We start from the raw sequence: 22,434 nt of genomic DNA on the forward strand, positions 1-22,434 counted from the left end.
GTCTGATAATCCATTGGGACTACGAAACCAACAACTTCAATTAACGATGCGTCCTATATCTAACGAGAAATTTTGATAATCAACCAATTGGCGGTTTAGTACCAACCGTGATACGAAACCAAACGGCTCTGTGTTAACATATAGATATATAACATGGAGCTGAGTGGAAGTAATGAAAAGGAAAGTGATAAAAAGTCTATATTTATACCGGGTACCAGCACCGCTGCACAATATCCATTTTCGACTTTAGGTTCTAGTAGGCATGTTAAGATATATATTTCAAATTATTTATTTACATCGCTTAGTAATATACGCCGCGCATTAATAATAGCATCTAGTCAAGAAAACGGGGTTCAATTATTAGTCCCAGCATTGACAATACATTCTGTTAAAGCTCAAAGTGATTTTTAAATCCATTATACAGCGTTTAATAGTTTTTGTTAACATATCTGCAGATAATATTTGCCGAGAATCCCTGTAAGGAAATTTGAGGCGGATAGGATGTCAAGGAAGTGTAAAAATAGAGAATGGGAGGCAATGTGTTTACCCATTAGTTGCTTCTTAAACCGCTTTTATATATTGTCGACTAAAACAACAATTCATAATGGCGAGTGAATGTGAATAAATGAAAAATAAGGGTTGGATTAACGAACGGCCGGATATGTTAACACGATAATTAACGTGTGTCTTTTTAAGTCTTAAGGTATTATAGTAAGAATACTCTCTATATGTGATATAGTTTGTAGCCATTGTTAAAATTCATATCAGAAATATGCTTATATACCAACTAATAATTTGTAAACTCAACACTTGATGTATAAATTTGTAACGTTTAAATATAAGGCAGCTTTAGTGTGCTACAATAATAATTATTAGAATGCTCGTTTATTAATGGAAATATGTAGATTGCAACTTACCGATAGCTCCGCGTTGTTTCTGTTCTAAAACCGTAAACAACCGTTGTTCGATATTGAGAAATCGGTTTCGAAAATTTGTATTGTTTAGGTAACCAGATAATAAATGTTGTCAAAATATACTCATCGTTGTTCTAGTATCCTATGAGCATAAGAATTGTAATTCAAAATTGAGTTTTTGCTATATTTTTTTGGAAACATTTTTATACAAATTTAAGTAAAAATATGGAATGTCAAGGGAACCAAATCTGAATTCAAGGTAATTTTAAGTTTATCCAAATAGGGAGAATGTTGTGAGTTTGGTTAGCTCAATGGTTTATCCAATAACGAAAACTGTAGTAACTCGGTATTTTCGCTTTCAAGGTACTTCAAATTTAAGATTATCATTCAACGATTTTATAGAAAAATATATTCAAGTTATTTGCTAAATACTAAAATTTTTGTTGGAAGACTCGAGATAGTTTTAAGTGTATTGGTAGTAGTTAAAGATGATCCAAGAAAACTTAACTTAAATTTACGTTGGTATTAGTTGGGAAGACTGTATATTGTATACGAACGAGCAACAATTCATGACTTTATTGATGATTAGAAGCAGCTCTGATTCCCGTTTAAGACATTCCTTAATTATCAAAAACATTATATTTACTTTAAAAAATTGTAGTTACTTTTGTTGAATCTTCTATTTATTTTTGTAATTGAAAATTGTGTATTATTGTGATATGTTTATTATTCCTATTTTATAAAATATAAACAGGATTGTAAAGTTAAAAATGATCGTACACTTATCTCCTAACAACTCAATCCGTAAATTGTTGTAATTAACGAATGCTCCCGTTATGAAGATCTTGGACGTTTAAACATGACGAGAACACAACTTGAAATAAACTTTATTTAATTCATACGCTTCAAGGAACATATGGTGCCATAAATTTGAGTTATAAAAAAATACTATAACGGATTTCAGTCTGTAGATTCTAGTTTTTCGCCCTCTGTATTAGCGCAAGCTAACTCTTTTTGTTTCTTCAATAGTTCAGTCAGGTATTTGAAACGCAGCATGCACTCCTCCTAGTAGATGAAAACAATCAATACCCAATCAATAATACGTTGGAATAAATATTGTACTTTCGTTTTCCCAGGCACGTAATCTCCGATTTTATCCCATCGATCGGAATGTCTTTTGGAATATCTACTCAATGCTTCCTCTAAGGCCTTTTGCTGAATTTGACTCCAGTTTTTCACGGTATTATCATCCACAACATCGACAAACTTCTTCGTCTTTTGTTTTACTTTTATTTCAATACATTCATCTTCCTTTTCGACGGGTAATTTGTAGCCGTCTTCTTTAATCTTATTTGCCATGTAGGTAACTTCTGGTACGGATCTGGACAATGATTCTGCAATATTTTCCCACCTAAAATTACGCATTTCGAAGTTACTCTAAAGAGTCAGAAGCAAATAAAAAGTAAATACCGGTCTCACCTTTTAGCTGAACCCTGAGGATATTTTTTCACTAATCTGACAAGCTCGTCTAGATCATCATCAGTCCATAGTCCACCTGACACTACCGGTGCACAATTTAAGATGGTTTGATGACTTCCACTCTTACCTGAGAAATAATTATCATTAGAAAAATATTTACTGCCACTGTAAAAATAGATAGTTTCTATTGTATCATGATGATTGTGAATTTATTGAAAATAAATAGTTAAGATAACCTGTAGGTTCGATTTCGAAATTTGCCCCTTCGGGCACAACAAACTTATTGCGCTTCCTAACAGTTTTTACCCTAATTGGTTCGGGTTCGGGCTCGGGAGGTACTTTGGTTACTTCTTCGATTTGTTGCGCGACAGCTGTTTTCAGCATACCTGAATATAACACAATAAGAGATATACTTAAAATAAACTAAATCTGAAGACTTGTCCCCACAGGAGTAACCTTTAATATCAGTATTATTGAACTATTTCTTAGTATAAAAATAGATGATTAATCAAGTTTGTTGTCAGTTTGTTACTTCTGTGCAGCTGGGTAAAAACTTTTTTTATTCAAGCAAACTAGATATAGTGGTGCTTCAACAATGAAATATAGTTTAATTTATTCCCACTTACCTAATGTTGATGGCAGGGAAATAACAATAGCCCATAACAATTTCGGCAGTTGAAATGGAATGGTGTCAAGAAATGAAGGTTTTGGTACTTCAATAGTTAAACTAATTAAGTTTTCATCAGAATTTTTCGGCACTTCATCAGAACTCTTGAGTTTTTTAGTTTGAGCTCGAACTAGTTTTGCTTTGGTTAATTTTTTTGCGTTTACTCGCTGTAAAACATAAACCTGTACTCTAAACTTCTATTTTTTTACACGCTTAATTACACTCACAATTGTAAATATCCTCTCATAGTAAGTGGCCCACTTCACTGCATACTGGCCGATAGTGACAAGAATAAATAAAATAGCACAGGCTTCGGCCATACCTACTTTACGAACATATCTGTAATAATATACTGCCGACTTCCAATTTGGTAACCCATTGACAAGTACTTCATCATAGTACTTTCTTTTGGCAGGACTCCTGAGAATATCATAAACTGATACTAAGTTTCGAAATTGTTCAGATGTATCAGTCTCTAAATTTTTATCTGGGTGCAATGTTAAGGATAAAGTTCTAAAAGCAGAACGTATTTGATAACTGGAAGCATCCTAAAAGGAATTATTGCTTTGAAAAAGAAAAATAAAAATAGGATATTTGGGTTTTCAAGCATGTGTATCAGATTTTATATATTTGATTGTAAATTAAAGAGGATTTCAAGGATTATAAATTTTCACTTCTTAGTTCAAATCAATTACATGTTTATTTCTGCATATATATCTATGGGTCGTCTCTTTTTGCCCTTACTTTTCTATCATTCATATTCATATATTAACTGTTCTGTAAAGTAACACCCTTTATGAGCAAATGAAAATGTAAGGTTTAAAAAATGAAGGATTTACTACAGCTTCTGAGCCTGAGCTACAGAATTGTATTACCTCTACATACTGACAAATCTCCTCAGTTCATTGCCAGACATACCTGAGAAATATTTAACATCTCATAAAAATTATCTTTTACAGCATCAACAACATCGAAAACTTCCAACTGTTCTGAGTCCCAAGCATGGGAAGTTTTCGTACACATAATCATTAGTAACATGACAAAGTAATGTTTCATCATCTTAAGTATTTTTTAAGAGATATGGGGGTATATCTGAGTTATAGGAAGAGAGGTTCTAGTAAAACTGAAGTATAAAAGATTTATATATAAGGGCTAATGCAGATCTGCGGTGCAATTACCACCAGTTGTTAGTATTTAGGTTTAAATAATGTAATTTTAAGAGAGTCAAATATTATCAATATAAACTCAGATATAGTTGAGGCATTCCTAAGTGATAATGTTGATACTTTTACTTCACTTTGGATTTCAAATTTCATAACCTATACAAAAATTGAAATTGACAAATTACAGTAGACGTTTAATTGACAATTGTCAGCTAGGAGTGTTTTCACTCGAAACCGAGCAGTTTGTCCAGCTACCCAGTTTTAGAGGACTAGGAACATCGCATGCCTCTTAAATAATAATAGAAAGAAAGCAAGTTGTATGAATTTAACGCATCTTTGATGAAATTTGATCTCTCATCACCAATAAAAGTAACAAATAGAAAAAGAGCAACAAGTTAAGAATTATTCGAAAGTAATCGTAGTAAACATTTGTTTTATTTGTAATTATAATTTTGACAATAAATTTTACGAGTAACAATAAACAACGAAAAATTTTAAAAATAAATTGAGATGACTCAAAAATGTTTGAAAGAAAGAGGTGTTCAGTCGAACCTGGAAGGCTACCTTCCTCATTGCCCTACACATGAGAACAGTCCAAACATATTTGCAAAATCGTGCATTCTGCACGATATATTTTGTTTTTCAAAATTTAAAGGTTTCTGATCAAATTCGCTCAGTATATAATAAAATTACATCTACGTTCAAAATAAATATTAAAAAGTAACTGGCTGAACATTGCTTGTGAGAGAAAATGTTAGGCGCAATCGCAGAAACAACGAAACAAAATATTCAAAAAACACACCGTTAAATTAAATTATTTCTTTATTTAAAGTTAATGTTCTCATATTTGAACATCAATATATATTATTAGCATAGAGCTTATGTTTTAAACACAACAGAGCCAAAGGTGAAACGGAAATTACTCTCATAATGAGACTTCGATCACAAGTGCCCCAAGAAGAAAGGAACGCTGAAATCGTAAGTATTATTTCAACAAGCAAACTAGTGAACAGGATGTTCACTGCGTTGTCACGCATCCGTACTATCAAAAACCCTATTTTCACATATTGCAATTTATACTTCTTTAGAATCGGAAGAAAGCCGAAAAAGAAGAGAAGCTAAATAGACCATTACTAGGTTATAATGGAAAAATTGTATACGCCAACAATTTAATAGAGTGTGCAATGGCATGTCATGATTTATTGTAAGTAAATCAATCAGTAGTCATCACTAATAGTTCCTTTTTTTCCTCTTCCAATATTATATGTCAGTTTCCTAGAAATATGGCAATTGTTTGCATGGAGGAAACATTTGTTGTTGGCTTTGATATGGAGTGGCCATTCAGCTTTAAGACTGGCTCTGGCAGAACATCTCTTATACAAATAAGTCCAAAGTTGGAAGTCTGCTATCTCTTACATTTGCCGGAACTAAAGAAATTGCCAAAAGGACTATTTGAGCTTTTACATCATCCAAAAATTCGACTGGCTGGAGTAAATGTAAAAAAGTGAGGAAAAAATGTAAAATTTTTTATGTCATTTTTTGAAAATTTATTTTTAGTGACGTAAGAAAATTGAGCAGAGACTATAAAGGTTTCAATGCAGAGAAACTTGTAGATAGTTGCATAGACGTAGGTGTGCTTGCCAACAGTGTGTTGCCATGTAAGAAACGATGGAGCATGGAAAGCTTAGTTGATCATGTGGTAAGTTATTAATATTTGTTTACATTCCGGCCTAACTCAAAAGTAACATTAAGCTTGAATTGATATAAATTATCTCCTTTTAAAATCAATGACTAGAGGTATAATTATTTTTTATAGCTTCGCATGAAAATAAATAAAGACAATAATGTACGAATGAGCAAATGGCACGTTGTACCATTAAATGAAAATCAAATAACCTATGCGGCCATTGACGGATATGTAAGTATTATAGGCATTATCAGTGAAAAATATTAATGCAAATTCGAACATTTAATATTTTGGACTAATTGGCGAATTTTATCTTTCAGGCTTCATTGCGACTTTATCTAGAATTGATGACTCTAAAAGCAACACTAAAGAACAACATTGATGATATGCCTGCATGATTATTATTTGAAACATGTAATTTTTAATATTTATATAGACTTACTTTGCAGACGCTTTTAGATAGGTTTTTTAAATACCAGAAATGGTCAAATGTATTGTCATTAAAAATTAAAAAAATAAATTTTCCAATAAGTAGCCAATTTTTGTAGCACACTTCATATTGAAATCCTATACACCGTAGCTTTTCAGAATAACACAAATGATTGGGAGATAGATGTTATAATATCCGAGGCATGCCTTGGATAAATTCTCCTGGTATTTACTGCGAGTTGTTTACTGGTTGAAATTAATCTAATATTATCTAAAGGTGTAGGTAACGATACAAAAAAATCGAGAAGTTCAATAACACTTTTATTAATATTTGGAATAACTACACTATACAATATATTAGAATATTACGTTGTATAAATAACTCACGTGAAGGCCTTTTCTGACCTACGTACAGCGTTTAGGAATGCAATTTTATGAGTTTTAATAATTGCTGATAATAATTAGCTTAAATCTTGACTATTTAGGCATTTTTATTACAGCATAAATTAAGTTAGGCTTTCCTAATCCTGACTCTATATCTTTATTACGGATAAGGAATTCGTGAATGTCCCATCCATGTATCTCTTACGAATGCCGAAGTATATGAGCGTTGGGCTTGACAAAGCGTAACTTAATTCACAATGGAATAAATAGGCCGTAGACTCATAAAATTCAAATTTCCTAATACCGTGCTACGGTAACTTTAAAAGCATTCTAAACTACATACCTTTAAGAAAATTTAAAACACTTTCAATGTATTTTGAAATACAACAGCCTCCAATCCTTAAGTATATAAATATCACTCATGCCCTTAACCCTAATTCTTAATTAAGTCGAATAATTGTTTAATTTACTAGCCCCATTATCTAAAGAGAAACATCTCCTATTCACGTATGTATCATTTAATTACAGGTGTTATATCTGTTTGGACAAGCAACACTGCGATGTCAGGTAATGGTAGTTATATATATGCACGACCGAGCAATCGACGCAAACGAGAAGCTTTATTAAATAATGGGGACGTAAACGCTTCAATTGGCAAAAAAGGGAACTTGCTCGATTTGCACCTTCTAATTTAAGATGAAATTCTACTTGCTAGAAAATTTTTTCGATTGGTCGATGTCATTTAATTTTAAAAATCAGACCTTCGTCGGTGTTTAAGAAAAATTTAATAAAATGTGCGCAATTGCTAAGTGCTAAAAGCGGCTAGTTAAATTTGTGAGCAAGTTCGCAATTTCCAATGCCGAAAAATGGAAGAAAGTAGTTTTCTGTTTTACTCGTAAACAAATTATATTAGCACTTTAACATAACGTAATAGATATATTAAACATTTTAAGTAACTACCATCATGTAAATAAATTATATTGATCTAAACCATATACACAAATTGAGAAAATAATTTGAAGTTCGGAGCCAAGCGCCTTACCAAAATCGGTTATTATGACCTATTTACATTTTCTGTCGGGATACGCTGCTTCCTTATTTACACTGAGTTTGTAACAACCTTAACCTTTTTAATAAATGACATAATTAATTTAAAGCTGTAAAATGCACTCGATACCTAACAATATTATGTAGTAACGTCAATAAGAACAGGGACACTTAACACAGGCACTAATAAAATGGAAAAATACGAATCGTTTCATCGTACAAATACCACAAGAAATATTGCTGTGCAATTGATGATTTAGGACCTGCGATTTACTATTAATTATTATGAAATGGTGAGGAATTATGCAAAATAACCACGTTACAACCTTGCTTAGTGTTCTATGGGAACTATTACAAAAATCAGCAAGATGCGAATTCAGAATAGCTACAGATCTTGCTCTTGAAGTATCAATAAATCGCAACTTTGATTCATCTTAACGTTGCGGGCAGACATCGTTTCTACGGGAGCACTGCAGGTTTCAGTACACACGTCGAGGAACCAAAAGACAATTAATTTTCGCCAATTCATGAATGCCAAAATTTAATCTCTTGTGTAAACTTTTTCTTTAACTCGAAGGAGAAATACTACCCTTATCACATGCTTTCCCCTCGACGAAAGACTCGTGCAGGAAAGTATCGCTTTTCGTACTTTCTAGACAAATTACAAGTTCTGTCGTAACATAATGTTTAGAGACCTGCTCCTTGGACAACCTAGAGCAACGTTATTTTATTGTAAATGCGTGAAGATCTTGTTGCACTATCCTGTCAGCTCACTACGGCTAGAACGTCTCGAAGGAAATCTATTATGGCATTGAGGCTCGAAAGTTGATTAGCATAGAGAGAATTCGCTCTTGCTGATTCACAAATAGCAACTTACAACATTACTAGTATTCACGTCAGTTAAAAAAATAAATAGTAGTTGAGGCAGAGTCAACCTTGAACGGAAAAGAAGGGATGTAAATCTCTAAAAGGAAGTTTAACATTGTATTGCTTTTATCTCACAATATTAACAAACACGTTCGTTAATTGCAGGACATTGGACCGCTCTTTAATGCATTCGCAAAACCAATATGCTGGCGCATTACTTAGTTGAAAACACAATTGATATGTTTATACATTGGGAATTTTTTCCAGTTCTGACTATCCCCACACTACTACTTAGTTCAAGGTTTGAAATCTAGCATATAGGATTAATAATACTGACAACTAGTAATCTATATCACTAAGCATAACATCAAGAAGTGAGAGAAGGGTATAAAAGGTGACTGGTAAATCCATTCCTTTTAGGACTTGAGAAGTTTGTTGGCACGCTGGTTTGCCACCGCGATTCGTGTTTCGTTGCTTTCGCCCTATCCAACAAACATTATAACCAGTGTGCATATATAACCAGTGTGCCCCAAAATTACTTTAATTCTAATTAAGGAAGTTATCTACCTGGTTCCCACGTTACCACACATATTACCCAACACTTAATGACTCACCCCGGACCGCGTTGAAGGAAAAAAGTTACTATGCACAGACACCTTTAGATATTATTGTCGTATGAAAGCTTCACTTAAGCAGCGGCAAGATAGATGATTACGACTTGTTAGTGGGAACAAGTTAGAAGCGTAAATGGCAACAACAAATCAATGGTGTTAGTGTGTTAAGTGTCTACTTGAGAAGGTCGTGAGCACGTTGATTGGCCACCTCTATCCTCGCAGCATTGGAATCGCCCTTTTGATGCGCAAACATACAACCATATTAAGTGGGCGGGCGTCAGTGTGGGAATTGTAGATTATAGTTGATGTTGTGTCATGGAGTGAACAGGTAGCAATGTAAATAAACAATTAAATGTTAATTTCAAAAATCAAGCAAAGTGCAGAAGAGAGACAGATTAGTAAATAAATATTTAAGTAATCGTTGCAGCTTTAAACAGTAATCCAATAATTCCGCATCTTGCAATATTCAATGCGACAAAGCGGAGTAGAATTGGGTTAGCTGGTTACATGGAGGCGAAGTTAAGTTTCCCGATGTTTCTTAAGATCATTAACGGAAGGTACAAATTAATGCAATTTACTGCCTTTTTAACTAATTCTAAGCAGCTTTGGATTTCTACTATGGGTTAACCTGATATTAGATAATCAACAGTGCATTTTCTATTATGAGCGGAGAGTTATTTTAGCCAATTCAAACATTATCATTTTGCTGCAACTTTTACCTAAACGCTCCTATATTATTCAATAAGCACATTAGTTCATGATTTATGTCTAATAGTTAAGACTACGTAAAAGATAAAAATAAAAACAGATAAAGTTGTGTAATTAAAAAAAAAACAGAGCTGTTGAACAACCTATTTTATGTTATAACGTTATTATGGATGCAAGTCACTTTTATGGCTGGCTCAATTGTGATGCTTAGTGGTTAGAAACAAATATCACAGAATGTTAAACTTGGTTGTCCGTTAAGAATTCATGCTGAAGTTACTTGCAATGACCAACTGAATAAATCATATATATACCCTCAGTTCTAAATCTCCTTGTATATATATTTTACAGTACGATTCCTCATGTCAGGAGTAATAAGAAAATGACCTGACACCTTAAAATATGAATATTGGATTTTGGATATATTATTTTTTACCGATAAACATTTTGGCAAATTCTATGAAAACGGTATATGGTACGAACATACCACACAGACCAAAAAGCTAAAGAATTGAAGAAGGAATTTAAGGTTGGTACGAGAATTCATGTATAGGTAGCTCCAAAAATATACAAAGCATAACACAGTGATTGGTCCCAAAAACGTATACATCTCATAAGGCTATAGACGATTTTAACATTTTGTCGTAAAGGATCTTAAAAAAATAGGTATAGTAAATTTGAAAAATTTAATTCAAAGGCAATACGAGAAAATGCAATGATGCAAAATTGGAATAAAAATGTAAAGCTTTGCTACCACATCGAAAATGGTGCGTTTTTGACCATGGATTTATTGGCATTTTTTTATTTTTTTGCAGAGAACTATCGCTCTCTGAAATATCTCAATAACGACATGTTACACCCTGTATACAACAAAACATAAACCAGATTCCCATAACCCAAACCGCAATCCTTTTAATTAAGAAGATGAATAAAAAAAAATTAATATTGAATAAAATTGCAATAACATGCAAACATGGGCGTTTACCTTTAGATTAATGCGCTCCAATTGCCGGTTTTGATTCTCCAGCTCTGAACCCATGTCAATGGCCATATTTCTCAAGTTCCCGATCATTGTATTAACCTGTAGTTAAATACAAATATCACGACGAATGAGACTAAAATGCAGGCAAGAAATGCCAGATCAAATCAATGTTTAGTATAAAACTAATTTTTTTTGAATTAACTCTTGAAATAAACCATCTCCTACCTGTCCAACATTTTCTTCCATTTCATCTTCCCTTGCATCGTTGGTAATTCGACCGATATATCCTCCTTGTGGACCCATACCGTTACGATCATCCATCATGCGTTGCGGTTGATTATTCACTACTTTTCCGTCATCATTTCCCTTCCATGTTCCCTCATCTTCTTTGAAGGATGACCCTCTGCAAAGTATGAATGAGAAATGTGCAAATGCGTGTACACACATTTGCGTCTAAACTCCAAAACTTTACTGTCAATTTATTAATTAAACGCCTAAGATCGTTGAGTAAATGGTGAAAGTAGCCACTCCATCTTAGTATTTTTTTGATGATTTTTAACTCACTTCTGGCACGGTAAAACACACAATCCACAACACTTTTCCATTCCGGTCAGGTTCTTCTCAGCCTCGCGCATGTCTGTGTTAATTTGGTCCATTCCATCCTCAATTCGGTCCAATTGCTCTAGAGGAATTTAATTAACGAATAATTTAACACATTGGGGGCAACACAGACGTGATCTAACGATAGGTTTGAGTAGTATGTTAAGTGATAAAGTGTCACTGATCATGGTACTTCACATAAAGCATGCTCATGCTCTACACTCTTTGCATATGTATGTCTTGGAAAATTGCACGCATATCCTTAAGAAAACTTACTAAAATCAGAGCATTTTGACTTCTAATTAGCATACAATTTCCTGACGACATACTGATCTAAGTTTTATCTTAAAAGCAGCTAGTATCATTGAGAAGTCATGCTCCCAAGTCTATGTATAATCTGGCATAATATGGGTGTCCGAATAAGTATGGTGAAAATGTGATGTTAACTTACTTCTAGTTTTGGCCTTTTGTACTATTCTAACAAGTTGTAATGAATTACGTTTGAGAACCCGACTGAGTCTACAATAATTTAGTTCGAGAGATTACTTACCAAACACCATTTTAAAACATCTATTAATTGGCTTTATGAGATTCATAACCAAGTTATCATGACCAAAGTATGAATAACTTGGCACCCTTTATTTAGCGATACATGCGCAGTAATCAAATAACGTTTGTTTTCATTTTTCATGTGAAAAAAAATCAATAAAAATGTTTCTTTGAAGCAGCTGAATTTCATTTGGCTTTGACGGACTGATTGGGAAAAGAGTGAAACTGCCATTAGCCTCGTTAAATTACTCGCAAAACCAAGATCCAAGACTAAAAACTATGAACTTTTCGTACATCTCCTGTATCTCGGTAATGCATTTTATACCAATTTTTGATGCAAGGAACTTGTCCGAATTTTTAGTTTAATAATAATTTCTTAATAGTTACAGTCCGAAGAAAAACGCTAAAAATTCTAACAATAATGTAGGTAATTGATGTGATCAGTATCTTCTGTTTCGAGTGTTAGTAGCCAATCGACAGTGGATAACTAATAAATCTATCCCATCAGGCACCACCAACAAGAAACTTTCTTCATTACCCACAATTAGAGCACATCAAAACATTTATGTCATGTATCTTATTGCATATTTACAACAAACAGTAAGGTGATACATTTATATGCCATTGAACTTACAGCATGACGAGGATGCTGGCGATTTCAAATTAGCGCTTGAACAAAATATTATACCATGACTTAATTACTTGTTAAACCACAACATTAATCACTTTTAATCACTTATTTAATCTTAATATTAATAGTTCGTATTTAACTGTTATGTGTATTTGTTAGGTTAATTCAACAATGAGCTATGGGTATTAATTAACTGGTGTGAATATGAATGAATAGGCTAAAAGGGATTTGCAAACCTTCATGTGGATAAAACTTATTTTTGCTTCAGCAAAGTTAAATGTGGTGGTGAAGAAAGCGCCCTATTGGCACATTGCATTGGTATTCAAAGCTTTCTCTGGACGGAAACTGCGAAAGTTCACTTGCAAATTTTACCTCTTTAAGTATAGATGATTTGTTGGTCTCAAATGAGCTAAGAAATCCAAGGCGTTGCAATACACTTGAGCCTCGCACACCAAGAAATCGCATCAAAACTATTCAAAAACCCTTATGGCAAAGTACATTCCAAATTCAAATCTGTAATCGAAGTTACCCAGAAGGATTTTTGAACCGTTATTAAAGTACTCCTTGACCGGTTAGGACAAATCTGATATCTCCTACCCAATATCTAGATCGACGAGCGACGGGAGTTTTCTAATAATACGAAGATGATATCAAAGAGGTGTCAGGTGATTTATAATATGTGTATGAGTAGCGTCAACCTTAGCAACTCTGTCACCCTGGACAAAATGTTCAACTACTGCCCTCCTACCTTCTAGAAAAAGCGCCGACTAGAAAAGTCCACCACCTCCATAAGGTCGATACTGTGTCTGAGTAATGTGTTACACACTACTTAGATCTCCACGACGTAAGTCGTACTGTTACAAAAAGTATCTCTGTAAAGTCCACCCATAAAGCCAAAAGTAACGAGCACAACAGTGTTCACAAATACTTCTGTTATGATACGCTTCAGGCCAGGACGAAGGATAAACTGGAACTTCACTCTGCAGTGAAGAATATAGGAAGACGTTAATTATTCAGACATTTTTGCTTGCTTCGAGATAAATTTTACATTGGAAAGTACCAATGATACCTTGGACTATTTTATAACTCAGGGCATTCCACGTTTGTGGATTAACTGGGTACGCGATAAGAAAATTACGATGGTAGAATATTAGGTATCTGCTGTATTTCTCAACAAATGGGAAAAAATAGATGTTGTTCTGAACAACACCATAGCATTAATCGCTGTTAATGGTCAGTCCCAAATAAATCTACCGTGATTTTAATCCAAATATTGAAAACGAATGCAAATCCCTTTCAACCCTTGTCGAAATACGATATAATGATTATGCTTACCGCCCTGTTCATCCAGCATGACCAGGGTTTTCATCCCCACCTCGTGGCTCTACAAACATGAAGAATATCAGCTAGGCATATCCTTACAAGAGAAATCGCACAATTGACCATCGGCTTTATATAGCCCTACGAGTGTTTCAGTTTATGGTATTGAAACGTTAGTTGGGCCTCGCTTAAAATAAACTATCCTAGAGCCAAGGATATATTTACCCATTCACTTATAAGAATCGGTAATATTACACTGAAATGTAATTATACAGGAGTGACGAATATGCCGGGATATTGTCAGTTCAATGTTATCTGCTTGTGTTGGAAATTCGATATTGATTGGGAGTAAGTAGGAACGTATTGTGTTCACAAGGCAGAGGATCACTATTTACAGTATTGGATTGGTGTTGTTTAAACGGTTGTATTTAGAGACAAAATGGGTTAATTCCAATGCCGTTTTCGGCAGTGAAAGGAACACCAATACAGTATCTGCACGTCAACAAAACAAATGTTGTACCTAAACGAAATTTTCACCATGAATTTCACATAAATCCAATATACAATAAGGTAAATATGCAATAAAACAAAGACTGCATATAATAACAAATAGGGTTAATGGCCGTCCCCACACCGACACCAAATATCCACCAATATAGAAAATACCCTACACCACCTTTGAAGATATCTTACCGCCTTGGACATGGATCATTTCCAAAGTCTTGGTTCCGGCATCGGTAGACTACAACAGCATTGTGCAGGTAGCATTCGCAACAGGACACACAAAAAAATGAAAAACAACACATTCTAACATATACATGTAAACACTTTTTAAATAATCATGACAGTGGTGACATAAAACAACCATTAACGTGATTTAATACGCTGCGAGGTGCTAAATTGTCAAGACATTATCTAGAATGTAGGGTAATAAATTCGGTCTTTTAAACAAGGATCAATTTAAACACAAAAAGGATAAATAACTGTTAGAAATAAAGTGCTCTTTGACAGTAGTAACATGACAATTCAAAATTTACTGCATACACACATCGGACCTTGTGAATGACAATGAAGAGGGCCCGATAATTATTGTAACTTTTTATTGAGTATTGGAGTAATCCAAGTGCAAGACTATAAGGAATGAAGGCTACCTTAGGGTTAGTGCGTATCTGCAGTATTTTCGTTCAATTTCGCTCACAAAAATTAGTTATGTAGTAACCCGCATCGAGTTATTACTTCGGACGGAAATCTGACAAGTGTGAAAAACGTATTGACGATGCGATTAAGACAGACAGAAGTAAAGAGAACTAGAAGTATTTGGCGACTAAAAACGTCTCTTTTTATTTACAGCAGAGCAAGCCGCACAGTTTACATGCAAGTTACAATACAAAATAACAATAATCAATTACCTAAAGTTTTCATGTGAATAATTAAATATCATCCACCTGCAGCTTTTAGTCGGAAATGATCATTTCCAATGGCAAGCACTACTCTACTTTGGTTAAAAAGAAGCACTGACTTCGACCGTTGATCGGCACTCCTTAACATGAATGTTGGTTGTACAGTGTGGCCCTAATTGGCACTATATGTACGGGTATTTTGAAAACAATGCGAACTAGAAAAATGGCGAAATAGGGCGAGCTGAAGGGATCTTAATGGCCGGCCGGCCGAATATATATCGATACAGTTATTTATAAAAGTTTTTAATACCAAGTTTTTGGACCTCCATGTATATGCAATTCCGATTTATGCAAAATTAAAAGCACGATTATTACAAAACATTAAACTATACAATTTTACTTGGTTTATGCAGTTATTTAAGCCGCAATGTAAGTTTTGTATATGACGGAGTGGCAATTCGAACCATCAACGGCCGATGGAGAAAAACCCGTCATGAAACCCATCAAAAAATATTCCTAGCGAGTTCAGAGCGAAAGACTACTGAAACTACTAAGCAAAGCAACTTTGACATGCCTTGAATATAACTGTAATTTAAAGTGTATTGGTGGAAAATGTCAAATTGTCCAGTTAATAGTTGAGTTACACAAGTATACCAGTGCAGTTTTGACTATAATTATCACTTAATAACCAATTTTTCAATAAAATGTAACGAAGAGCACTAAGTTTCTCGTATTTATAAAAGAAGCGATTGAAAAACTGGCAATTAAGCATGTAGGTGATGCATATTAAAAAACAAAACCTGGTGGATCACCTATAAATGCTTAATTTTATTAAACTTGTATAGCAACATGAAAAACGTCCACTTAGAAATGCCACCAAGCTATAGATGAATAGTGAAAATGACGATTAAGAATAAGATGACAGAGTAACAAGTTCAATATGAATTTGTTTCCAACGGTAAGAAAGGAGAGACTCACCTCCCTGGTCATCTAAAGCGACCAAGGTACGGATTCCCGCTTCCTTGCTCTATAGCAGCACAAAACAAGTGTAAAATGTTATGTTAGTTTACATGAGCTGGTGAACACACCCGATATGTTTAATATTACAGTTGGTTTAGTTGGGTAACATAGGTAGCGAATATTAATATGAAATATGCAACATTTGATCAGTGTTGTTCGTCAGTATTATAATGGGAGTTTTAACGTCTATAAGAGCATATAGGGACGATTAGTTCGGCAGAATTTATGGTGGCCCAGGACACAAACATCAGACAAATACTCAGATTTATGTACTGCAGTGACGGAAAGCAACTACTTAAAGGTTCAAATTCATTTTGACTCAAAATTTCCAAGAGCCACCACTTAAGTTATATCCAATATTGAACACATTTCATTGAGATCAGGTTAAAAGTATAAATTGGGTAAACGTGAAATGAGTTTAATAGTTAAGGAAGAATGTTATATGTTATATTTGTGGCATGAAACAATTCAGCAATGGACTGTTTGAAATTGCATTTGAAAGTTCGTTATGTTCTGGTAGTGGCATGAAAAATTTGAGTAACTTTTCTGTCTGCCAGTGTGTGTGCAAAAGTGCATTTGTGTTATAGTACGTATATTTATATATGCTGAGCTCATAACTGTACACAAAACACAGCACAGACACAGCCACACTCGCAGGGCTACCGCTACCACAACATACATTGAATGGACATAATTTAAATAAAAGTCAAGCATATCCAGCGTTGGCTATTTATATAGGGATTCGGGAAATCACGAGAAGCTGACAAGGGCGAGATTAAATATAAAGAAGAAAAGTAAGGAAAATGATTCCTAAGCAGGTAGTTTGGTTGGTTCAGTTGGATCATTATTTTGAATTATTTTAGAACCATCTTATTCAAATATTAACGGTGAGAGAATTTGGTTACTCGATTAAAAGAATTTAAAATAATTTATTTACAAAACTACAAGTTTATTATTGCTCACACTCTGAATAAGAATTCTTCACAAATGGGTATTTTTTTAATTAAAATTAAATCTAATCGCTTTTGAGCAAGCCCTTCAAATCAGGGTTTTATTAGCCAACAAGTTCAAAATACAAACATGATATAAAGAAAGCACCAAATTAGTCACAAATATGTGTACCTTTATCGTCACCTATTTTCCCAATATTAACGTTGTCAATCCGAAATACTTTTGGTTATATATCTCTACTATAACCAATAAGAAAAGCTGTTTCTTTATTGCAAACACATGTTGATTAAACAACTAAGTGTAAAATCAAATAGAGATATTTTGCTAATGTGCTACCATTTTATTGTGAAATTTTTTTGCACACATGTATACCTCAAGTATGCCCTTCATACACATATTATATATATATTAAAAAAGACCATTTGCAAGCTTCCCTCTTTCTCCTAGACTTAGGTTGCGATGAACCTTAGAAATATGCACTCATAATACCACTAATGTCTGAATTATTTGAATAAAATTGGTTTGCTAATATTTTATATGGGGGAATTTTATGCTAGGGAGGTAAAGAAGTGCAAAAGGCCACAAAGACAGTTAGATATATTAATCATCATAGTTTTGAAAGAAAAATGTGATTACCATATTCTTATATTACATTGAGCTAGCTTAAACCTTTTAAGCCAGTGCTATTTTGCCTAAAAATGATTACTTTTTGATAAAGACTCAAACACTGCAAACATGAATAAACATTTGAAAAGTTAAGATAAAGTGAATGAAATTTAGAACATTTTAAAACTTACCTCCTCACATAGCGCCAGCATCCGTCTTGTGCTTTCCAAAGACTAAAATAGAAAAAAAAAAGAGTTATTCTAAGCAAACTTCAACCGTTAAGAGTAAAGTACTTTCTTATATCATATGGAAAATTAATTTTAGGAATTCTTATGCATTGAATATCCCTATTCAGGGCAATTTAAAATTATAGCTATTTAACAGAAATAATAACAAAGACAAATTTAGTGGGGATGAACTTATTTCATGGCATGATTATTATATACATACATCATCTGTAACTTGTTGAGATTTGAACTGTAGCTCCTGAAGTTCTGTCCTTGGAGCGCCATTCTCTGCTGGGGCTGGGGCTGGCATGTTGCTAAAACCCAAAAAAGTAGTTTACAAGGAGGAATATTTCTATAAAATTATTCATGTGTTAATAAGATGAACAAAAATTAAAGCACCTAATTTTTAATTAATCATAGAGTATAAAAAAAAGTAAACAATTTTAGGTTAAATTATTTGAAAAACAGCATAGACTCTCATATCAATGTGTTTTGTATTTGTTTGAGTTGTTTTTTATCATCTGTGAACATTAATTTTTTTGGATTATCAGGGAAAACTCAAAAATAACATACTGGAAACAAGTTTTATGTATCTGGCATACATGGAATTCCAATTACCCCAATAGAGTTTTGCTACTTACAGCAAGCAAAAGTCAAATTCAATCAGATAAATTCAGAGAAATCTGATGAGTGGTTGGGAGATCACATTATTGTATAGACATGTGAAGGAAAAATCAATAATGCGCCAAGGGCAGACGCACTCCCCTATCCCAACCAAACCCTAAAAATATCCCAGAGCATGCAAAAACCTACTGATAATGAAAATATTGGAATATATTTAAATGATGACACGATGAGTCATATCATATCCATGACTGTTCCACCTCAAGAGAAACTTTTACTGCAAATTGTGACCAATAAATATCAGCATTAGAAGATGGGGCCAGAAAATCAATGGTATAGAAAATGAAAACAAGTGACATATTTACCCGGATATATTATCAGTAATCACAACGTGCAGAAGTAGAACTTATCTTCCAACGATAACCAGATATTTCCCGGTGCACTGAGTAGGAGTATAAGAATTAAAATAAAATATAAACAGGACAAGGGAATCTTAAAAAAATCTTCTTCGTCAGTTACTGTCTCCTCCCCTTGCCCCTTTAGAACTATCTTCCTTCATTCTTTCTGACGTGCTAACTGACCATTGACGTAATATGACCAAATGTCATCTCTGTTCTCATGCAAGTTCAGAAATAACACACTTGGTGTAACACAGGATTAAACGTTTGAATGCTACGCAGCATCCAGGGTTAAATTTTTGTTTGGGAGGAGGTGGAAGCCGAAATTGAATATCTTCTGAATCTGGCTGATACCCAGTACTTCTAGCAGCCAAAGTTGCTGGGTTAGGAAAGGCAAAATTTTTGTCATGTTTACTAATACAGACGAATGGAATTTGATATGTATAAAGCAAGAGTGGCAGCTTTTGTCTGTTTCGGTTTGAAGTAATCTTTTCGTGTCATTTTATTGTAGTCTGCATGCGATGAAGTGTTGCTTTCCGCACTCGTTTCATAAATAATAAATAACTATTTTTTTGATTAAATTATTGATACTTAAATAAAATTTTAAATTAGGAAAGATAAAAATAAACGAGGATAGAAGTCTCTGGTTAAGTATTTGTATAGTTAAAATTCATTTAAAACCAGCGTCGTTTTATAAAAAAGGTACACTTAGCAATATTGCTGAATGGTTTCTTCCAATGGTTAAAATTCAAACTGTTAATTGAAGTTTCAGTGTTCATCACATCCAACGGATTTTGAAATATGTCCAAACGTAGGTGTCCTTTTACTGATAATTATCAGGCAGTTAAAAAACAAGAGACATGTTTGGGAAGCAAGGGTCGACAGATCTTATCCTCCTCTTCTGAAAGAGCATTGCAACTTCTGTACTCTGGTGCTGCAAATCAATTAAAAACTAGGGACACAAAACCACATATTGCCAGTATTGCACCTTATACATGCAGTCAATGTAAGCAAATGGAAGAATGTGAAATTAAATGCAACTATTGCGATAAGTTAGTTTGTAATGACTGTATAGAATGTTGCAATCAGTGTGAAGGAGATTACTGCAAAAATTGTATTTTCAGTCTTCCAGACAAGGATTACTTTGTATGTTACAGCTGCTATTAAAACAATTTTATTTACATGGGTAATTAACAGCCAAGTTGTTATATACCTATTAATAATAGTTTTTAATTAAAAATGTTACAATAAATTTATTGATATTTTATTTAATTCTACAGATTTATAAATACTGTTTATCAACAAAAAATTTTTTAAAACATGTCAATTGCAAAGTTTATTGCCTTCAAAAACTTCCATGCAATTAACATAAGAATAAAATGTGTGAGATTACATATATTCAAAAACAAGTTTTGGATGCTTGAATTAGCAAGATAACTACTAGAGTTAATGTCAACGAATATGCTTACATATTCCTGAAATTAGCAAACATGAGAATAAGTACGTACATACAGGGTGATCTATTTTAAAAATTATGTGCTATTTATGTACGGTCAATCAACTGTACTACAAGTCTTATTCTGCTGTGTATGTTTTTTTTTCAATCACACATTTCTATAAATAATTTAGGACTTTAACCAACAAAATTCGTTTTCCACACGACCACACAGTTATCACTACCACCAGATGCAAAGAAATTTCCATCTGAACTAAATTTACAACTCTTAATTCCAGTTTTTTCACTTAAAGTATATAGTGGCCTGCCTTCCATTATATCTACAATTGTTAATTTACAATCTAAACCAGTGGTTAGTAGGTAGTTGGCTTTTGGATGCCAATCAAGACAAGTTGTATTATTATGTAAAGAGTAATGCTGCAAGAGCTTATGGTTCTTAATATCATAAATACGAACAACTCCAGTGTTAAGAGCTACAGCAATAGTATGATTATTGGAATGCATTGCTATATAATTGGGGCTTCCCTTATTTGCTGTAAATACATGGATGAGGTTGCCGCTTATAGTGTCCCAGATTCTTACAGTATGGTCATCAGAACAAGATGCAATTAGATTTCCAAGTTTTGAGAATTTTGCGCATCTCACCTGGAAAGAAATCAGTGTTGGATTCTAAGACAGTGGGAGTAGATCAAAAAGGCCTATTTTGTGTGCAAAATTGGCAAAATTGAATTTATGTTTTAATTCAAAATATATTTTTTTGAATTTTCAAGTTGAAATACCCAATGAATATTTTTGTAATAAAATTGCTCACTATTAATGGCTCTTTTAAACAACTTTGTAAAACAAGCAAAACTTTGGTTTTATCTAGTTTTCCTGTCTGCCTGGTTTCCCAAGCAAATGTGCCTAAATAAAACAAAATGCCCAACAATCTCTGATTTCTTATAAATTAATGTTAATAAAAATAAAATGGAATGTTAATTTACCCAATTCGTATGCCCCACAAAACTTCCAATAAATTTTTGAGTTTCCACATCCCAAAGTTTAACTGACTTATCATTTGAGCCAGTAATAATTTTTAAAGCATCAGGAGAAAAATTAATAGTATTTACTGCTGAGGTGTGGCCTTTAAACTCTTTTGAACTGCCCAAAATTTTAGGAATCCAGAATCTAACAGTATGGTCTTTTGAGCATGATGCCAAGAGTCTACAATCAGGAGAATATTCTAGGCAGGTGACAGCTTCTTTGTGGCCTGAAAATTTGTAGCTGGGCCCTGTCTCTGAAGGATTAGACCATTTAGTCCATATCATTATGCTGTGATCGTCTGAACTACTAGCGAACTGGTCTCCATTCGGATTGAAACTCAAGCTTGTCACAGGTTGTTGATGGCCTTTAAGTACACTCACAATTTTAGGATCTTCGATTTTAATATTCGTGGAAGACATTGTTTAATATCCAAAATATGTCAAATTTACTACTTGGATAAATAAGTTTTTTATTATTTTTGAAAATTTGAAAATCATAACAAGACAACGGTGAGAATTGTCAATGACAAAAATGACGTGACGGTTAAGTTTTGATAAGGACAACTACCGGGAGCCCTAATCAAGTTCAGAAATAGCGTTCTGTTCTCAGTGCCGAACTTCCTTTACTTCAGATTGACTAATTTCATAAAAATACCGAAAGAGCATAGTAGGGGTGAGTTCCAGTCGATAAT

At 33.6% G+C, this 22,434-nt stretch overlaps 4 protein-coding genes across 13 annotated transcripts in view; 1 reads left to right on the forward strand and 3 right to left on the reverse strand.

Annotated features, from left to right (window-relative positions):
- Window positions 1–1,785: 1,785 nt before the first annotated feature.
- Window positions 1,786–4,362, reverse strand: LOC136348639 (uncharacterized protein F54F2.9). The gene is made up of 8 exons (XM_066299627.1): window positions 4,239–4,362; window positions 3,979–4,183; window positions 3,288–3,608; window positions 3,020–3,227; window positions 2,630–2,779; window positions 2,394–2,520; window positions 2,037–2,325; window positions 1,786–1,979 (listed from the first exon to the last, which is right to left on the reverse strand). The coding sequence occupies exons 2-8, from the start codon at window positions 4,117–4,119 to the stop codon at window positions 1,875–1,877; spliced, it is 1,341 nt and encodes a 446-aa protein (XP_066155724.1). The 5' UTR covers window positions 4,120–4,183; window positions 4,239–4,362; the 3' UTR covers window positions 1,786–1,874.
- A 610-nt stretch (window positions 4,363–4,972) lies between these two features.
- WRNexo (WRN exonuclease) lies at window positions 4,973–6,449 on the forward strand. Its single transcript, XM_066299521.1, has 6 exons — window positions 4,973–5,201; window positions 5,312–5,427; window positions 5,503–5,727; window positions 5,781–5,922; window positions 6,040–6,141; window positions 6,231–6,449. The coding sequence occupies exons 1-6, from the start codon at window positions 5,154–5,156 to the stop codon at window positions 6,306–6,308; spliced, it is 711 nt and encodes a 236-aa protein (XP_066155618.1). The 5' UTR covers window positions 4,973–5,153; the 3' UTR covers window positions 6,309–6,449.
- Window positions 6,450–6,647: 198 nt separating this feature from the next.
- The window catches only part of LOC136348691 (synaptosomal-associated protein 25), a 30,368-nt gene continuing 14,581 nt past the window's right edge, over window positions 6,648–22,434 (reverse strand). The window contains exons 1-9 of one of the 10 annotated variants that reach the window (XR_010733708.1): window positions 19,232–19,431; window positions 18,466–18,556; window positions 18,207–18,248; window positions 16,417–16,465; window positions 11,503–11,620; window positions 11,164–11,341; window positions 10,942–11,037; window positions 9,252–9,486; window positions 6,648–9,119 (exon numbers count right to left, since the gene is read on the reverse strand). Coding sequence is in view for 9 of the 10 variants with exons in the window: in XM_066299756.1 (XP_066155853.1) it covers window positions 9,054–9,119; window positions 10,942–11,037; window positions 11,164–11,341; window positions 11,503–11,620; window positions 16,417–16,465; window positions 18,207–18,248; window positions 18,466–18,552 (636 nt within the window). In the remaining variant the exon portion in view is untranslated. The other 9 variants (XM_066299756.1, XM_066299754.1, XM_066299755.1 and 6 more) reach the window with 9 other exon arrangements.
- LOC136348688 (POC1 centriolar protein homolog A-like) lies at window positions 20,513–22,376 on the reverse strand. The gene is made up of 2 exons (XM_066299751.1): window positions 21,704–22,376; window positions 20,513–21,365 (listed from the first exon to the last, which is right to left on the reverse strand). The coding sequence occupies exons 1-2, from the start codon at window positions 22,160–22,162 to the stop codon at window positions 20,898–20,900; spliced, it is 927 nt and encodes a 308-aa protein (XP_066155848.1). The 5' UTR covers window positions 22,163–22,376; the 3' UTR covers window positions 20,513–20,897.

Source organism: Euwallacea fornicatus, chromosome 34 (genome assembly GCF_040115645.1).
Source record: "Euwallacea fornicatus isolate EFF26 chromosome 34, ASM4011564v1, whole genome shotgun sequence".
Classification (NCBI taxonomy): Eukaryota; Metazoa; Arthropoda; class Insecta; order Coleoptera; family Curculionidae; genus Euwallacea; species Euwallacea fornicatus.